The sequence below is a fragment of the Grammomys surdaster genome, unplaced genomic scaffold (assembly GCF_004785775.1).
Source record: "Grammomys surdaster isolate TR1022 unplaced genomic scaffold, NIH_TR_1.0 130, whole genome shotgun sequence".
Taxonomy (NCBI): domain Eukaryota; kingdom Metazoa; phylum Chordata; class Mammalia; order Rodentia; family Muridae; genus Grammomys; species Grammomys surdaster.
In genome coordinates, this window is record NW_021604588.1 from 2729169 (window position 1) to 2747936 (window position 18768).

Below are 18768 nucleotides of genomic sequence, written 5' to 3' on the forward strand. Positions count from 1 at the left end.
GCACACGCACACGCACACGCACACGCACACGCACACGCACACGCACATGCTTGGGGTGGGGGCAGAGAGATAGAGAGGCAGAGAGAATCAATGGAAGGAAGAGTTGGTTCTTTGAAAAGATGAAAAAGATCAAGATCAATAAATTATTAGCTAAAGTAACCAAAGAAAGAATAGATCCTGTTTGATAAAATTAAAGGGCTGGGAAGCTGGCTCAGCAATCAACAGCAATGACTGCTCCTGCAGAAGACCTGGGTTTGATTTCCAGCACTCAGGTAATTAACAACTATCTGTAACTCCAGGACCAAGGGGGGAAGGGCACAAAAGGGCTCTCTTCTGGCCTCTGCATGCATAGCTCAAATGTGATACAGAGACAGACATACAAGCAGGCAAAACACTCATAAACATAAAAATAAATAAATCTAAAAGAACAGAGACCAAAAGGGGTGCATTACAACAGATAGAGAAGAAATTTTGAAAATCATAAGGGCATACCTTAAAATCTTGTATTCAATTAAACTGGAAAATGTAAAATGCATAGATGAATTTTTATATGCATATGACATACCAAATTAGACCAAGATGAGAAAAACTAAACATATTTATAACAAGAAATGGGACTGAGGCAGTAATAAAACATCCTCCAAGTAAAAGCAGTCCAGACCCAGATGGATGCAAATTCTACCAGACCTTTACAGAAGAACTAACATTGCTGCCTCTTAAACTACTCCATAAAATAGAAAACACAAGACACGTACTGAACTTTCTACAAACCAAGTATTACTCTAATGCTGAAATCAGATAAAGACATAGCAACAAAATGCATCAATCTCCATGATAAATATAGCTGCAAAAACTATATACCTGCAAACTTAATTCCATACATCAAAAAGATAATTCACCAAGATTGAGGTTGTTTCCTTACAGAATTGTAGGAATGGCTCAACATATGCAAATGAAGGAACACAGTATTTCACACAAATGGATTCAGATAGAAATTACACATCAACTCAATAGATCCAGAGGCTTTTAATAAAATCCAGAGACTAGACTAGAGTGAATCCAGAACCGTAGAACGAGAGGATGTTCTCTGAGAGACAGGTCTCGATTTGATTTAATTCACTTCCCTCCCCAGTTGGCAGGAACCTTAGAGGCTCTCGCTATGGTATTATTAGCGTTATTTTTTCCCTTCTGGTTCTCGTGGCGGCTCGGGGAGTAGTAGATGGATTACAAGTGAGCATGTCAGAAACAGAGACAGGAAACAAGCGCTTGGAATTTCAGAAAGGAAAAGAGAAAAGAAACGTATTAAAGAAATCAGGCCTCCCCGAGAACCAATTCACGGGGATGAGAGATGAGAGAAAAAACGCTCTTGGGAGAGACGGGAGAACAGGAAGCCTCAGAAAGAAACCTCTGTATCTGGTAAAGGAGCCGGGGTTTTTACGGCGTGATAGCTCTGAGTCGGAGGGGCTAATTTCCTCCGAGTCAGAGGACTCAGATGAAGAGACGGATGGGGAGGATAGATGCCAGCCGGCCGCCGCCGCGAGATCGAGTACTGGAGCTAGTGAGGGTCAATTGGAGGCTGTGTTTGCAAGAGTGGTTTGCGGGAGACAGTCTAGGTGAATGAGGAATTGGCCCAGTGCCGATTTTGCTTAGGAGGTGACAGCAAAAACATAGGTCAAAAGAATTCTAAACAAACACTGCCTGCAGCCTAAAAGCCGCTTCAGGCGGGAAGAGCAGGGTTAAAAAGAATTAGAAAGCAGGGTATTGAAGTGTTAAATTAGCTGCCCGCTACATCTCCAATAAACGAGATGAAAAGTTACATTTTAAATATGAGAGAGAGAGAAAGAGTTTTAAAAAATACAGGTGCCCTCTCTCTGAGCTGTGTCAACAAAAAAGAATGAAAAGGCTATTTCAGAGTTCATCTAGAAGCAGAGAATTCGGGAGACGTCCTGAAATTCTCTGTAGTTCTTAGAGGCCCTTTTTTGTTGTTTGTCCTTGGCGCGCCAATGTCCACGTGTTTGTGTTTGCCTTTTGTTCCGTTGTCTAAATGTTCTGTGTTTGTTACGTGTTCAAAAAGAAAGATCGTTAAAACTGCTTGATCCAACCTTTGGGAGCTAAAAAAGGTCTTTTCAGGAATTGAGGTTGACATAAGCTGCTTTTAAAAGAGACCAGCAGCATTTTGGGTTTTATAAGGAAACTAAGAGTCGTTTTGTCCTAAAAAAAACCTCTGTGACAAGGTGCTTTTCTCTTGAAATTACAGCTAGAAAGACAAGAAATTTTGTTTGATCTAAAAATAAGATATGTAGCCACTTCGTTGTTGTTTCGGATTGGTTTTAAAAGTATAAAAATGCTCTACATGTCTTGGTTATAGACTATTGGCTTAAATTATTGGGTGTGATTAGAAACTTACAACTTTGGTAACGAAAGGTGGCGTGGAACTAGCTCAGTGTTAGAGTCGTTCAGAAACCAGGTATATAGAAAGTAAGATTTTAGACCAATGTCTCTTCAATGAGATTAAAAGCTGCTTCATGCATTCCTGTGTAGAGAATTGGCGGCAAAACTTTGTAACATAGGGGTAGTCTACTTGGTGTTGATTTTAAAAAAAGGTAGATTGTTTAAATTGGTTTTGCTTTTGCTTCTCAAAATTAATGGTTACACTCTAATGTTACAAAAGATATTTAAAAATTTAGTTAAACTGCCAGTATTCCATTGGCTACAGTTGGCAGTTGTAATCTTGAGTTTAAAAATTTTTTTGATTCGCCCATGTGATAGTAAAGGGGGGGACAGCAGATAGAGTTAAATAAAAATATTTAAAGCAAGTTGTGATACAGTGCTGGCCTGCTAGAGATTAAGAACGTTTACATTTAAATTAAGACACGCAGACTGAGATCTTAACGTGCTTGTAAGACAAGGTCAGTGTGATATTAATCAGGTTGAACTGCCCACACAGCCCTCAGAACATACAAGCAAAGACAGACTTAGATACTTGTCTTTGCAATGAAATTGCACCCTCATACAATCAGGGTCTGCCCATAGCTACACAGAGCCATAGAGATGGGGAGTGTTTTAAATGTGAAAATTTAGATAGTTTTTAAAGTGACTGTCCCAGGAACAGAGGCTTAAACAACAGTCAGGTGTTCAAGGTTACCTGACAAACCTGTCCTTGGTACAAGAAAGATAATCCTTGGGCCAGGCCTCAGGATATAGGCCAAGATTAAACATTTACATTTAAATTAAGACTGTAACAGAGTAGATGAGACAGGAGCTTAGATTTCAGATGGCTATTTAACAATTATTGGAGGACAAGATTGCCTTCAGCTTGGCTTTATCTGATACTTAACTCAGCTAAAAGGAGTTGGTTATTCAATTAATCCAAAAAGCACTGGAGCCGGGCGGTGGTGGCGCACGCCTTTAATCCCAACACTTTGGGGAACAGAGATAGGTGGATTTCTGAGTTCAAGGCCAGCCTGGTCTACAGAGTGAGTTCCAAGACAGCCAGGGCTACACAGAGAAAGTTCAAATTTAAGATTTATAAAACTAATGGGGCACTACAGCCTGACTTGCCTACTCCAGCTGCCATTCAAGTAAATGCATATAAAATTATTATAGATTTAAAAGATTGTTCTATACAGTTCCTTTACCTCCTGGTAAAGGTGAGAGGTTTGCATTAAGTGAAATTGCTTGTGATTTTTGAGAGCCCATGAAGCCATTCATTAAAAAAGCTTGCCTCAAAGAATGATTAATGGCCTTAAAAATTTTGTTGTTGCTTTAATACAAAAGGTTAAAGCGTTTAAATCTCTCAGTATATATTATTTGTTGTATATTTTATTGACTGATCTCTCTAAAGGAGTTTTTCTACATGCCCTTGGTCTAGTACAATGAGCTTTAAGATTTTAGAGTACTTGTTGCTCCAGAAAAGTGATTCTCAAAAGTTGTTAACAGAGATTAATTGGCTAAAACCTCATTTTCAGCTTGACAGGCCAAAAGAAATGGTCAAATAAAAAGACATCTTGACCGGACAATGAAAAGGTCCAGATTCTATTTTAATAAAAGCCAGGGGAGCGCTTTGTCTTTCCACAGGAAGAAGACAATCCGTTTTGGCTACCAGAGCGGCTGACGCGGCGACTTGCGATACTGGAAGGTGACACCCAGACAGACCCTCCAGGCTCTGATGATAGCCCTTGTACTGATCCAAGGGATACAGGTTCCTAGTATTTTTGTTTATTTTATCAAATTCCATCTTTAAGAATTGTACCAATAAAACCTGCTAGATGTCCCAGTGTTGGAATTCTAAAAGATTCACTCACGCTATGGTTGCCGGAGTCACGTGATGGGTTCCCATCCCCGTGGAGACTCCTTCCACTTTGTCATTATTTAGACAAAAAAGAGATTTGGTATAACTGCAGCCATAGTGATGACGATATTAATTAGTGCCATTACCGCCACTGCCACTGAGATTGCTATGTCAACTTCTGTTCAGGTGGACACTACCCCCAATTGTCAGCCACAGTGGCAGAGGCTGTTAACCTTCAAAACCTCCGCCAATACCCAACTAAAAGGCGGGCTAATGATCCTTAATCAACGCCTTGATTTAGTGAGAGAGAGATTAGATATCCTCTTTCAATTAGCCCAATTGAGACGTGAGAGAAAACTGGGTACACTTTACATCACCAGTGTACAGCATAAAAACTTTACTCGTGTAACTAATCTGTCCAGAAAATTGTTTCAGTATCTTACAGGAAACTGCTCAGAAAACTTCAGTGAGACACTCAGAAAATTGAGAGCAGCTGTGGTGAACATCAACTCGACGCGCGTGGATCTGTCCCTGACTGAGGGACTGTCCTCCTGGAATTCTTCAGCTTTCTTCTTTTCTTTTCTTTTTCTTCCCTTTTTTAAGTGGGTGGGAGTAGGCCTGTTTGGTATACCCTATGTTGCGGACTAGTATTCATCTTTTGGTTGGTTTGCAAACTCAGAGCTCAACAAAATCTTGACAAGGCTATTTTTACACAGGCGCTTCCAAAGTACTAGGGGCTTCCCCTGCAGTGTGGTTATCACTGCCTCAATTATAAGCAGTCTCCCCCCCCCACGAGTGGTGGTGCTAAATGTTAGGCCATCAGCGTTGCACCCCAGAAGATTTGCCCATTACACTGGGTCAGTGAGGAGTCTTGGCCTGGTTGATCCTTGTCTGTGTAGCTGTGGTACCTGAATTTTGAGACAAACAGCCCTTGCACCCCTAGGAGATGACTCCATTGCACAGGGATGGGTGTTTGCATCTCTTTCTGTTCCCCTTAGCCCTTGCACCCAGAGGACTTGTTTCCATTGCACCTGGTAGGGTAAGGGAGACTGTCTTAAACTGTTGGTTCTTGAACGCTTATTCCCCCAAGATGGAATTCGCTCGATCGGCCTTGAGTTTGAGTCATAACCGGTACCACACTAGACAGGCCAAGAACAGCCAGATACATAACTCCATCCTTTTGTCTCCAGGCCGGCTGCCAATTGGTCCCAACGACGGGAATAAGCTGATCCCATATGCCAGAGGTACACCACGAATGGTGATTTTACCCGGTGACAGGCATTACGAGTGGCCACTACCTGGGGCGCACATTCTGAGAATGCCAGGTGTGGGTGCGCGACCCTCGTAGCCCAGACAGAGAACTCACCATTCTTTGGTGCTGGCTGTGGAGAAATGTCAGTCAGCCTAGACACGGGACATTGGCCAGTGCCTGTTTAACAAATCAAAAAAGGAAATAGCCAGTAGACAGATTCCTCGACTGCTGCACCCAAGGGCTTCTGGTATAGGCACCCTGTAATGCCTCAAACATTTGAGCACCACCCTCTACAGAGACTCAGACCCGCCGTGAGACCCCTAAATATGGGAGTTACGTAACCTTCCCAGGGACCTCTACCACCCTCTGTTTTTTAAAACAAAAAAGGGGCAGATGTTGGGAGCCGCGGCAGGTGCTGACAAAGTCCGCCATCGCTAGGTGGCGCTGTCAGCCATAATTCTTCCTAGTAAACAAGTAAATTGCGCATGTGCCATGGTAAGCCCTCCAAAGTTAAAGCCCATCCCACGGCGTTTGGCGCGCTACGAGTAAGCAGCCAATCAGAGGTGATTACACCACTCTAGGGTATAAAACAGTGCCTTTCTTCATCTTCTTCGTCTTCTACCACCATTTTGGTTTATGGGAATAAACGTGTTTCTACGGAAGGATTCTGGTGTGTGTGTGTGTGTGTGTGTGTGTATGTTCTTGCCGGCGAGACGACTACACGCGTGCGCCCCACAGAAAGTAACAGAAAACAGTGTCACTACCTAGAGGAAAAAAGATTAACTCCAAATCCCCAAGTATAATAAGAGTATCAAATATGAATGACAGAAAAGTTTAAATCTAGGTCTACCAGTTGCTTAAGTCTGGACAAGTTTCTCAGTCTCTCTACCTCAAGTTCCTCAACTGTAATGTGAGGGTTAGGACAGTACTTGGAGCTGGATCACACAAAACAGTCCATGGAAAATGCACAGTGAGGACTCAGTAAGCACTGGCGATGTCACCATGTGCTGACACAGCAGCAGCATTTCTAATACTATGAATATGACATATTCAGATGTGCATGGGCATATACATAATGGTTCACAATCATTTAGTGAGTTAAACATGCAAAATTTACTAAGTTAGTTCTAACTATTGAAATCCATACTTTCTTCCTACTATGTAAAGTGACTGTAAACCCAAGACTGATTGTATATGCAGCCCAGTATGGTAGCAAAGAGCAAGGATGCTGCTGCTCTTTGTACTAAAAATGCCCATGTGAAAAGATCATTTTTGCTATTTACAAACTGTATGGTCTTGGACATTATTTATTATCCATGTGCATCTGATTCTTCACTTATAAAACCAGCAGAAAAACATATTTATCATGTAAAGTTATTATGGAGACTATGAGATAACCATATGTATCCTATATAGTTTTCAACATTTTTTAAATTATGTCTGTTATCCCTCAGAGTCAGCTGAAGAAAAAGAATTTACCTATTACCAGTACAATGTGACTTTACAGAAACAGTATATCTGATTCTTAAGAACTTACATATCCCTAAGTACTAATATTTATATGCATTTTACACTGGTTGACTGCTGAGCCAACAAATTACATTTTGTAACTTATCTCAATATAAGCAAGACAAAAAAAAAGTAAATTTTGTATTGGATTATTCTGTCACTGATGTAAAGGAATAGAAGGTTCAAGAACCTTATCAAAATCCACTCTATGCTAGGCATGGGGTGCCCACCTCTAATTCTAGCACTTGAGAAGCAGAGGCAGCTGGATTTCTGTAACTCAAGGCCAACTTGGTTTCTAATAGTGAACTCCAGGCCAATTAGAGCTGAGGCCAACTGAGATACTATCTCAAAATAGACAAGTAAACGATCCACTCTATCATTGGCTGTCCTTGTTTTAAACAAGTCATGTCCTACCTGTCATCTGCATTGCGAAGGGATGGAAGTCGAAAGCTTGTGTTTCTGTCAAGCTTCGACTGGCTTTTGGTCCTCTTGATGGAACCTTTCAGGCGCTTGCTGAAGAATCCCTAGAATGAAAAGGCAGAGTGGTGGGAGAGAGAACTATTTGGGAGCATTGCCTTCTGCAATGAACTTGCAAAAGGAGTGTAGATTGAAAAAATAGGACTGGGACAGAATCTAGCTTTTCTTTCTTTTTCTTTTTAATTTTATAAATGCTAGTTGTTTGAAACTTCTTGGTAATGTAATGAAACAGTTTTTTTCTACTGAAAAAAAACTGAGATAATTAGACTTGTTGATAGCACCAATCTTAGTTTTTATATTAGTTGTGACAGAAAAAAAACAAACCAAGTTTCCAAATAGATTTTAAACAGCAACAAAACAGACAAATACATTGTTTTCTAAGAAAATATTATCAGTAATTTGAATAGCAACAGAAATGACACCTCATGATTTCTTAAACTAAGAAAAAATGGTTAAACAGAACAAACACCATGTTCAAGGTTCCTCAAGTGGGAAGGTATCTGGTACACTAGGGAAACTGAAGACTCTGCAGGAGGAGTGTGGGGACAGCTAACTAAGCAGCACAAGGACTGTACCTTTAGTTTCCAAGTGTTATTCAAATTTAGTCACAACTCTTTGGATATTGTTATTTATAAAATTCATTCAAATGCAGATAAACTACTTTACATAAAATACAGGTTATCTATGTAATGATTAACATACTGAAAAGTTAAAGAAAAAAAGGACTTTTTTTTGGTGACTTCCTGACACTACCAAACTACAGAGAGCTCCTCATCATCTTGCAAATAATGAACTTACAATAAAAAAAATGTTGCATAAATTTAAGAATGAATGAAGATGGTCACTATTTACAACACATACAAAACAATGAGTTTCATTCAGGTGTTGTTATGCATATATGCATATGCTATATACCTTGTTCTCAATCTTTCCCCTCCCTGTTGTCCTCGCCTCTCCTCCTTGTCCAACACTGGCCAGCTCTCTTCCTTCTCCCATATAGTACCCCCTTTGCATTCTTTTCAGATTAGTCGCTAACTATCCTCTTTATCTCTTTCTGACTAACCTTGGTTTGAAGTCTACTTTATCTGATAACAGAAGAGATGTAAAAACTTGTTTTTGGCTGCTGTTAACCTGGCAGGTTGTTTACCATCCTCTGGCTTTCAATCTTTACCAGAAAAGCATGTTTTTTGTTTGTTTTTTCTTTTGAGACAAAAATAGTTGAATCTAGTTTTTTAACCCAGTCTGTATCTCTTTATTGGTAATTGAAGCTATTTACCTTTATGGTTATTATTGAGAGATGCTCACTAATTCCTGTAGTTTTGTTTGTTAATTTTTGGTTGGCTTGGTTAATGTTTGCTCTTTATTCCTCCCCTGTTAGTAACTATGGCTTGCTCTTTTTGATCATCCCTTTAATCAGATTGTTTCCATTCTCTTATGATTGAGACTTCACTTCTACCTCTTCTGTGTATAACATTTCTTTTTCTCTGCAGTGATGGCTTGGTGATCATGAACTGACTGAGTTTTTGCTGTTCTTGAGGTATTTATTTCTCCTTTATTAAAAAAATAGCTTTTCTGGTCACAGCGATCTTAGTCAGCAGATACTACTTTAAGGGCCTGAAAGCTACCATTTCATAATTCTTGGCATCTGGGTTTGCTCATGACAGAGGTATATAATAATGCTATATACAAGGTATATAGCATTATTTTGATGTTTCTACCTTTATAGGTGAGTTGGTGTTTCCTCTTATATAAGTTGAAGTATATGAGTGTGTCTGTCTGTCTGTCTGTCTAAATAAATAAATAAATAAATAAATAACATTAGGGCTTTAGCCACTCAGGAGAAAAAGATGAAAAATGTTATTTAATGACTGAAAAGAAATGCATATGTTATATTTGTTTTTTCTCTTTTTTGGTTTTTCGAGACAGGGTTTCTCTGTGTAGCCCTGGCTGTCCTGGAACTCACTCTGTAGACCAGGCTGGCCTCGAACTCAGAAATCCGCCTGCCTCTGCCTCCCAAGTGCTGGGATTAAAGGCGTGTGCCACCACCGCCCGGCCATATTTGGTTATTTTTGCTACCCGGAAAAGTAAGTGTGAGTAAGACTCAAAGTGTAGCTCAGAAGAAGTTTAGAAAGTGTGAAGTCCAGGGATCAATCACAGTGTGAGAAATAACTAAAAACATAAAATTTAAAAAGAAGATGAAAGAATGTGGTAAACCCAGAAAAATACCACAGAGATGCAATTATCTACATTTTAAATTCCAGCTTACTACTATAAGTAGTCACAAACTTGAGCAAAGAGAAGAAAGTATCTTTAAAAATTCTTTAAACAGTCATTTGTCTGATCTGCTGTACAGTGCTAGTATTGCGATACAGTTACCATTAATTCTCAAGATGTGTGCTTTATTAACTACTTCTCATAGGCATGGTTCCCTCATCAGTGGTTCTCAACCTGCCTAATGCTGCGGCCCTGTAATACAGTTCCTCATGTTATGGAGACCCCCAATTATAAAATTATTTCATTGCTACTTCTTAACTGATTTTTTGCTAATGTTATGAATTGTAATATAAATATCAGATATGCAGGATATGTGATATCCTTTGGGGTTGAGACCCACAAGTTGAGAAGCATTTCTCAAGTGCTCAGAAGTGTAGCCAGCAAGCAAGACTTAATGACAGAGTTCTAGATGGACTGTTAGGCTGGATAAGATTCAGGCCCAGAACTTCATTAAATACTAATATACTTCTATAAAAATATAGTTATGTAATTGACTAAAAGATGTCCTAAATAAATGTTTATTTTTCTAGCCCTCGAATTTTACCTTTTATTGGCATTTATTTCACCACATTACTTGACTGCAATATTTATTTAATAAAACTTACTTTGTTTATTTATTATATAAAAGTTGTAAGAAAAATAAAGAGAAAACAAACGCAAATTCTGCCATAAAGGAGTTTGCGATTTGATATGGAATTCATCTTCTTTCTCTCTTTCTTCCTTCCTTCCTTCCTTCTTTCCTTTGTTTCTTATTAGGAGAGGTGAAATCTGTCAATCAGTCAGTCTATCTATCTATCTATCTATCTATCTATCTATCTATCTATCTACTTATTAGAAGAGCTGAAATGGCCAAGGAAAGATTTCTGAGCATAGAGAAACCTTTAAAGCTAAGATCAAGTAGAACAAAGACTGACAAAACCAAAGCACAATAGGCCAAGACCGTGAAGCTCACGAGAAGTATGCACAGTGGAATATTGAGAGAGACAAAAACAAACAAACCAGACCAAAATACCCCCAAACAGAAGAAACCTATGAAATAACTGGATTTTTCTCAAATTAATATCAGACACTAAAGCAAGATCCACAGGGTAAGCAGCAGAAATACCCCAAACAAACTAAAGACATCAAGATTACACTTACCTGTATTTTTTAAGCTATATTTTCATTTGTATGAGTGTTTTGTATACATGCATGTATGTGTACCACATGAATGTCACCATAGTTTAGAAAGGGTATTGGATCCTACTGAACTGAAGGTATAGATGGTTGTGAGCCACCGTGTTGGTGCTGTAAACCAAACCTGGGTCTTCTGCAAAGACAATGAGAGCTTTTAGTCCCTGAGCCATTTCCCAAGCCCCAAATTAGGCATATTTTAAACCAAAGAAAATTAAAGTAAAAGAAAAATATAGAAAAAAAACTTCCAGGGGTTGAAGAAAAAAGTTCCCTGAGTGCAGAGGAATGAAGAGAAGATTGGCTTCATGCTCTAAGTGCATTGCTGACTTGCATCAAATTGGCATTATGGAGCCCAGCATAGCATAAAAAAAAAATCTAAAAAAGGAAAAGAAATACATCTTTTCAGAAACCATGGAAACAAGACACATGGCACAAACTAAATAGGTAAGAGAAAAAAAATTGACTACCTTAGAATTCTACAACCTGAAAAATTATTCTTCTAGGGTGAAAAAAGAAGTAGGCATGAGTTTCTAAGACAAAAATTGCCTTGATTGTTAATGATCTGCTGAACAAGAAATACCAAAGGAAATTAAGTGAAGAAGAAAATGACCATTGTAAAAGTAAAGGGAGTCTAGCTGGCATACTACAGGAGGTAGAAACAAAGAGGAAAACAATCATATGCCTACTCAAAAGCACAAAAGGCAGAAAAAAGAGACAAAAATATGAATACAGAACAAGGACAATGATCAGAAAATACTGATAAATATGCTAGATAGTAATCCTTGATCTAACAATTTTCCTCATGCAACTTTGTCTGAATGTTTTCCACAAAGTTGTATACTCATTACTTCCTGGGTTACATTGTGGATCTTGGCCAACTGTTAAGCTTTATCCTGGCCCCTTAGACTGACCCTCTTCAGAGGGACTCTAACTACTGCTCCCTCTGCTGCCCTTTTGTCAGCCAAGAAGCAGTTACAGAAAAGACCTGTACCTATACATCCTCTCTCACTGAGGCCAGACAAGGCAGTCCTCTGCTTGAGACCACAGACCAGCAGTCCATGTATGGTCTTAGGTTGGTGGCTTAGTCTCTGGAACCTTCCAGGGATCCATAACCCTGTCTTTTAAATGTTTTACTTATCGAATTTCACCCAATATCCCCATAAATGATCCATGTAAGCTCCCAATAGGTTTCCAACAGCTCAATTTGTCCCTGAAACATCTTCAAAAGACCTTTGAGATGCTACGGAGGAACTCTGGCTACAAGGGACCTTCATCCCTTTCACCCAAGGCCAGATACAATTCTTCACATTAGACCTCTATTTTTACCATCCCCTTCCTTGGACTGTCTGTAGCTCCCTGCTAATTTTGCTAGCTCGTTTTGGTGCAACAGTCTGGCAATGGGACCAATCACTGTCACTCTGAATCAACTCTATGCTCACTTTCTCTCAGTGGGCTGCTCTGTCTCTCTTGCTTCCTTCCCTCTCCTTTCCTTCTCCCAGTCTTTTCCAGAAAATTTCTCAGTTCTAATCTATAATCAAACCATCTGCTTCTAGTCCTCTAAAAGGCAACCTTACAGAATGGCAATCACCTGATCCACTGCAGCTGATCAAGTTAAGATTCTCCCCATGCTACAAGACCAGAGGACACCCTCTTCAATAAACCCAGAACCACACCCTGTAACAAAGACCCTTCTCAGCAGAAAACAGCTATAACTGCCCCTTGGCCCTGTATTTTTATATACTCTCAGGGTTAGGGATGATAGATTCCTGCTCAAAGACTACAGTTCCCTGTTTCCCTGCAGACTACATAAGTCATTTCCACCCATTTTGTGCCTCCTAAGAGACCACATTCCATCCTCCTTTATAGGCATTTGGGCCATCTACACATGTGGATGACAAAGTTGCCCCTCACCATGGATAGACATGGTCTTGCCTAAGGTCAGACCAAGCCTCTCTTTTGCCTTCTTTCATACTAAAGCTGCTTTTAAAATAATGTTTTAACCTGAAAGTATGGTAGATCATCTCCTATACTTGATACTCCGTGGTACACAGGAAATAGAAATGATGGGACCTTTCCCTTTCTTACCATGGCTATCTCACATTATTCCATAAAATTATAGCTTGGAGTAAAAGCATATTTGTGGCTTATATCATCTTGATTCATCATCCCTTATTTCTCTTTGGTGCCCACAGTACTACATATAATACTAATACTAACTGAATATGAATCCAGGGTGAAAGCCTGTTGAATAGGAACATGGATAGAAGCAAGCTTTCCTCTCTGAAACTATCAAACCAGAATAAAGAAAGACATCTAGAAATAAGGTTTTGAAATCTGAGATTTGTTTCTGTTTTGTTTGGAGATGTGTCCATTGGTGTTCACAAAGATACTCTGTATGTTGTAGACGCTCACTAAATATTTGTCACCTTAATGAATTTACTGAAAGTTTTGTGCATAGCATATTGAGCCAGGGTAGATGTTTTTCCAATATGTTTAATCTATTAGACCATTTAATCTATGCAGTAACCCATGGAATAGTCAATAACTTGCTTCAGTTTAAACAACAAGTAGATGCTAAGATTTAAGCCCAGCATGCTACAAATATTTAAAATGTTTCACTTATTAAGTGTTTTATTAGACATCTATTACTTGTCATATACTTGAATTAAATGACATACCAGTGAATAAAGTAAAATTTAAAAAAATCACTTTCTTTAAACTTATGTATCAGTAGAAAGAGATGAAGAATAAATAAGAACATAGTAGGTAAAACGTAAGTGCTATAGTAAATTAGAGTCATGCATAGGGCTTTGGTGATATTTACTGTCCAGGGTAGGGCCCAATAGGGAAGGACCACATTTGACTAAGACTTAAGAAGGTAAAATAGCCTGAATTAGAGAGAAAAGCGCTTCAGGCAGCAGAGATAGGTTAGGGAAAGGACTCAAGGTAGAAACCTGTCTACTATGTTCAAGGAAGAGGCAGGAAGTCAGTGTGGTGGGTGGAGGGAACGATGGGAAGAAAGCAGGAGAAGCCAACAAGGAGTAAAGTGCTGTTGCTCCCAGAAGAGGTGGGGGGATGGGTAATGGTGTGTGGATCCTGTAGAGTCCTATAAAAAATCTCACCTTCTACTCTAGGAAAGGAAGCCATGCCCAATCAATAATGATGGGTGAATTCTTCTGACAAAAATATCCTTCCTCATGAAAAACAGATAGGTATAGTGACTTATTACGTCTGGCACAAAAATGTGCAATTGATAGTGAATTTCTTTTATTAACAGCAGACTATCTCCTATAGAGAAGACAGGGGACCATCTTAAGGTCACACAGTTGCTAACCAGCAGAGTTTGAGATCAAGTAGCCTTTTGAACTTCTGTTGTTTAACTACTATGTGATGCTAATTCTCCATATTCTAATTCTTCTTTGGTTTTCTAAGTACTGTTACTTACTTTCCCCATAGGTAGTGTACTATCATATATATTAAAATTGTGTATGACAAAGCATACATTATTGAAGAAAGGAGAAAATAAGCAGCAACATTTCCAGTGTTAATTTGACTAAGTGAATTTGTCATGCAGTTCCTATCTGTACAAGCAACTGAAGAAAACACTGCTAAAATTACTGTTACATGTACCTAATCCTAGAATTGCTGAGTATTTAAAAAAAAAAACCCAACTTTTATATAAAATTTAAAAACAGATGAATATCAACATGAAAATGCTTCTCTCTCACAGTTATAGTATCTGTGTCCTAGTGATACAAGGAGTATAAAAGCTGTTTCTGTATGTTGACAACAAAAATTCAACAGTGAAAATGGAAACAAAGAAAGGCTATACACATCAAGTCTCCTCCTGACACCAATCTTAACAGAAAAGTATTCTAATTAAACACTCAAAAACAAAGAAAACAACACAAAACCGCCTACTATAGGCAATTCAGGTAAAATTATAGCAAGGCTTTGCTTTAAGAATTATAGTATATAATTTTAAAATGTAGTACAAAAGCCCATCATTTGAAGAAGCCTATGGTAACGGATTGCTCTAAAATGACTTACTTTAATTAGTTGGTGATCACTATTTTCCTTTAAATGAAAGCTGAAAACCAGCAACTGCTGGCATAATAAAAACCCAAATGCTGGCTTTCTCTGGAGCTTGGTAGATAAAAGAAAGCTAATAACAAAAGTTGTCTACCACCTACAAATGAGCGTAACCCCGGAAGGCTGAGCTTGGGTATCTGGCTGTGATTGGTGGTGGAAATAAAACTGCTGCTATGCAACAGGCTCTCCAAAGCCTCAGTGGAGGGAGCTGGAGACACTGACATGTGAGTGTCCTGGCCCACTGCTGCTCCCTTAAGACAGGGAGAAGTGGAGACAGAAACATGTTATCACCTTTCACAGGAAAACATGGGATCTGCAATAAACCTCTGCTCGAGAAAAATCTCACATTAGACACTGCACAGCAATCCCAAGAGATTAGGAAAATTTATTAGCATTTCCTTAAAATGTGGATGACTAAGAAAATGTCACCATGTCCACTGAGGTGAGAATTGTTTTCATTCTTGCTTTTCAAGTTGCTGAGGAATTAGCAAGTTATTTTGTTTATTTTATATATTTTATCATTAATTGTAATTTGTCTAATTAGAAAGACTAAGTTGTACCTACATTGTTCTCTTTCATTCTCTCTTAGTCATCTTAGGAACCTGTTAAATATGTAATAAATTTTGACTAAAAGATAACTATTTAAAAAAAAACTAGTAAGGAAAAGGGAAAGAACAACTGAAACTCCTAAAACTAGATTCCAGTCATCATGGTTCGTTATCTTTATAATAGAGCCCAGACCACATAGGAAACTTAAGGTACTGTTAAAAACACCTGCAAAGTGTTTTATAGTTAACAAATTGTTTCAATTAGCTGGTTGGTGGTGGCTCATGCCTTTAATCCATGCACTCGGAGGTAGAGACAGAGCAGATCTCTGAGTTTGAGGCCATCCTGGTTTACAAAGAGAGTTCCAGGACAGCCAGAGCTACACAGAGAAACCCTGTGTCGAAAAGCAAAACAAAACAAAACAAAACAAGTAATAAAAACTATCACAAATACTGGCTTTAGAGTCATTGTATCATAACAGTTACTAGGTGATTGAACCCACAGTGAGGCAGTCACTGTGTGAATACTAGCTCATTCATTGTCCCCTAAAGCCAGACAAGGTAATCATTAACTAACAAATAGTTTTAATCTTGATATCACCCTCTCCCAATATAGGCATCAGAGAGAGAGAGAGAATAAAAGTCTATTGAATATCAAAGAAAAATTGTTTTCCTACGCTTAGGGCTGACTAACTAGAATCTCAGAGCCTTGGGGAGAATTAGCTATAATTTTTGTTCATTTTGTTTGAGTTTTGCTGTGTTTGGGATCAAACCCAGGACCTTGTACATTTTAGGCTAGAATTCTACCACTGAGCTATACTCTCAGATAAGAGATCTATATTTTACATCAGATTCAGTGTGATTATTATTTTATGAGCAAAGTAAACATTTTATTATTAATTTCTAAAATATAAAGTCCAGGAATCAATAAGCACATATCTAATTATCAGACTGAACCAATATTAACAGGTTAATATTATTTATATACTAAGATATAAAAACTGGCTGTTGAGAAGGCTCAGCGGACAAAGGTGCCTGTTACCAAATCTGAGACGTGAGTTGTGTCTATGAAACCCATATGGTGGTGGAGAATAGACTCTACAGGCTGTCTTCTGAATGCATATGCACACAAAATAAATTTATAATTAAAAATTGTATTTTAATTAAAAATATGATGCCATAACTGCTATATGTAATATTTTGATGATGTAATTTCAGAGGTACAATGTGAAGACATCTAATATACTTTTATCACTAATGATATTCTAAACTGTAGAGATTCATTTTTATTTGACAGAACACATTGCTATTCTTTTGATTATTTTCCTATCAAATTATCTCAAGCTTTATGTACTATATTTTAAAATATATCCTTTATGCATTCTATGTTAAAATATCTTTTCTTTTAAAATAAGTTTCTTAAAGTATAATTAATGTAAATGCTTCAGTTTTAATGTGGCTAGCTTGATGACCAATGTACATCTACCTAAGCCAAAAATGATGTCATCAGCAATGTTTTCTTTCCTGCTTCTCTGCATCAGGCCTCTTCCTCTCAACCTCAGCTCCTGAGACCATCAGTTTGATTGGTGCCAATAGCTTTATCTTTTTTCTACAATGTCATATAAACAGGATCATGTAGTAAGCAGTCCTGCATTTAGCATAACATTTCTGAGATCTACCCACATTATTATGTACAACAGATTCATATCTTTTTATTTCACTGTATTATGGTGTCCAAATTTATTTATCCACCTGTCAATTGGCCAGTTTGTTAAAGCTGTTGCCATTTGTGGCTAGTAAGAATGAAGCTTCCATGAACACTTGTTAAGGAGTCTTCATATAGCATATTGAGTTCTGCTTTAATGGAGTGTTTTTTCCTCTCTCAGATATATTAAATATCAGAAAAATTGGAAAAACTGGAAATTGAAAAATTGGAGAAATTTCCTTTAGCCAGCTTCCCTCAAACTTAGATAAGCACAATATAATTATGAATACAGGTACCATATAAACCTAGCTATAAATTAAAATTTCACCAGTTTAGTTACTATTGTTGTCTATAATATATTGATACAAATATAGAGTTCTAAAACTAGTAAACTTTAACACTGAAGACATATTAACCTAAATTGTAAATTGGAATTTGACTTTTCAAATTTTGGCTTTTCAACTGCATTAATTTTCTACTTAACATTGCCACAGAAATGGTGTTAGCTTCAACAATACAAGCTCATCTTATAGTTTTGTCAGAGCTGTCCTGGCTGAAATAAGGTGTCTGAAAGCCTTAAGGGAGAATCACTTCCCTGCTTTTTCTACCTTGTAAAGGACAACCACATTCTTTATTTTATAGGCCTTTTCTCCATCTTCTTAAACCAGCAATGTTAACAACCCTGTGAAAGGTTCTTAGTGTTTTATGCCTGCATGTGTGTATGTCAGTGTGTGTGTATACTGTATATGTGTGCATGTGTGGTGGGGGTATATAAGCCTTTACTGGTGCAGAGGCCAGAGAAATGTGTTATGTATTGTCCTCCATCACTCTGCACCTTATTTCTTTAAAGGTGGCCTCTTCCTTAACCTAGAGCTTATAGTTTTTTTGGCTAGGCTGACAATCCGTTCTCCTCCTCTTCCTCCTCCTCCTCCTCCTCCTCCTCCTCCTCCTCCTCTTCCTCCTCCTCTTCTTCCTCCTCCTATTCTTCCTCCTCCTCCTCAGCACTGGAATTATAGGCATGCTCTGGATGGTTCCCAGCTTTTGTGTGGGTGCTGGGATGCAAACAATTTCTCATGCTTAGGTAGCAAGCACTGAGTCAGCTCTACAGCCCCACTGTAGTATGTATTACTGAGATCATATGACCTGAACTCCCTGAGTGTATCTGGCTAAGAGTAAAGCACTGTTAAATACTGTCAGGATAGTTCTTTATGGTAAACATCTTTCATGATTATTTTAATGTTTCCTGTGAATATGCAACGCTGCTCATAAATGGCAGCTAATAGACTCTTTTCCCTTTTACCTAAGCTTTCTCGACCAGGGAGCTGTCTGTCTAGAAGTTCCTTTCTGGCAGCTAGCTATACTGTCATTATAGCAACCTTTGAACTTTTCTATGAAATGTGGCTATACTATACTCAGCTGTTGGCTGAGACCACAATTTCTACTTCAGGTG

General features: G+C 38.4%; 1 protein-coding gene across 2 annotated transcripts in view; it reads right to left on the reverse strand.

Annotated features, from left to right (window-relative positions):
- The window catches only part of Rasal2 (RAS protein activator like 2), a 258472-nt gene that overhangs the window by 52529 nt on the left and 187175 nt on the right, over positions 1–18768 (reverse strand). For both annotated transcript variants that reach the window (XM_028758525.1, XM_028758517.1), the window contains exon 5: positions 7467–7576. In XM_028758525.1, coding sequence (XP_028614358.1) covers positions 7467–7576 — 110 coding nt within the window. The remainder of the gene's footprint in view (positions 1–7466; positions 7577–18768) is intronic.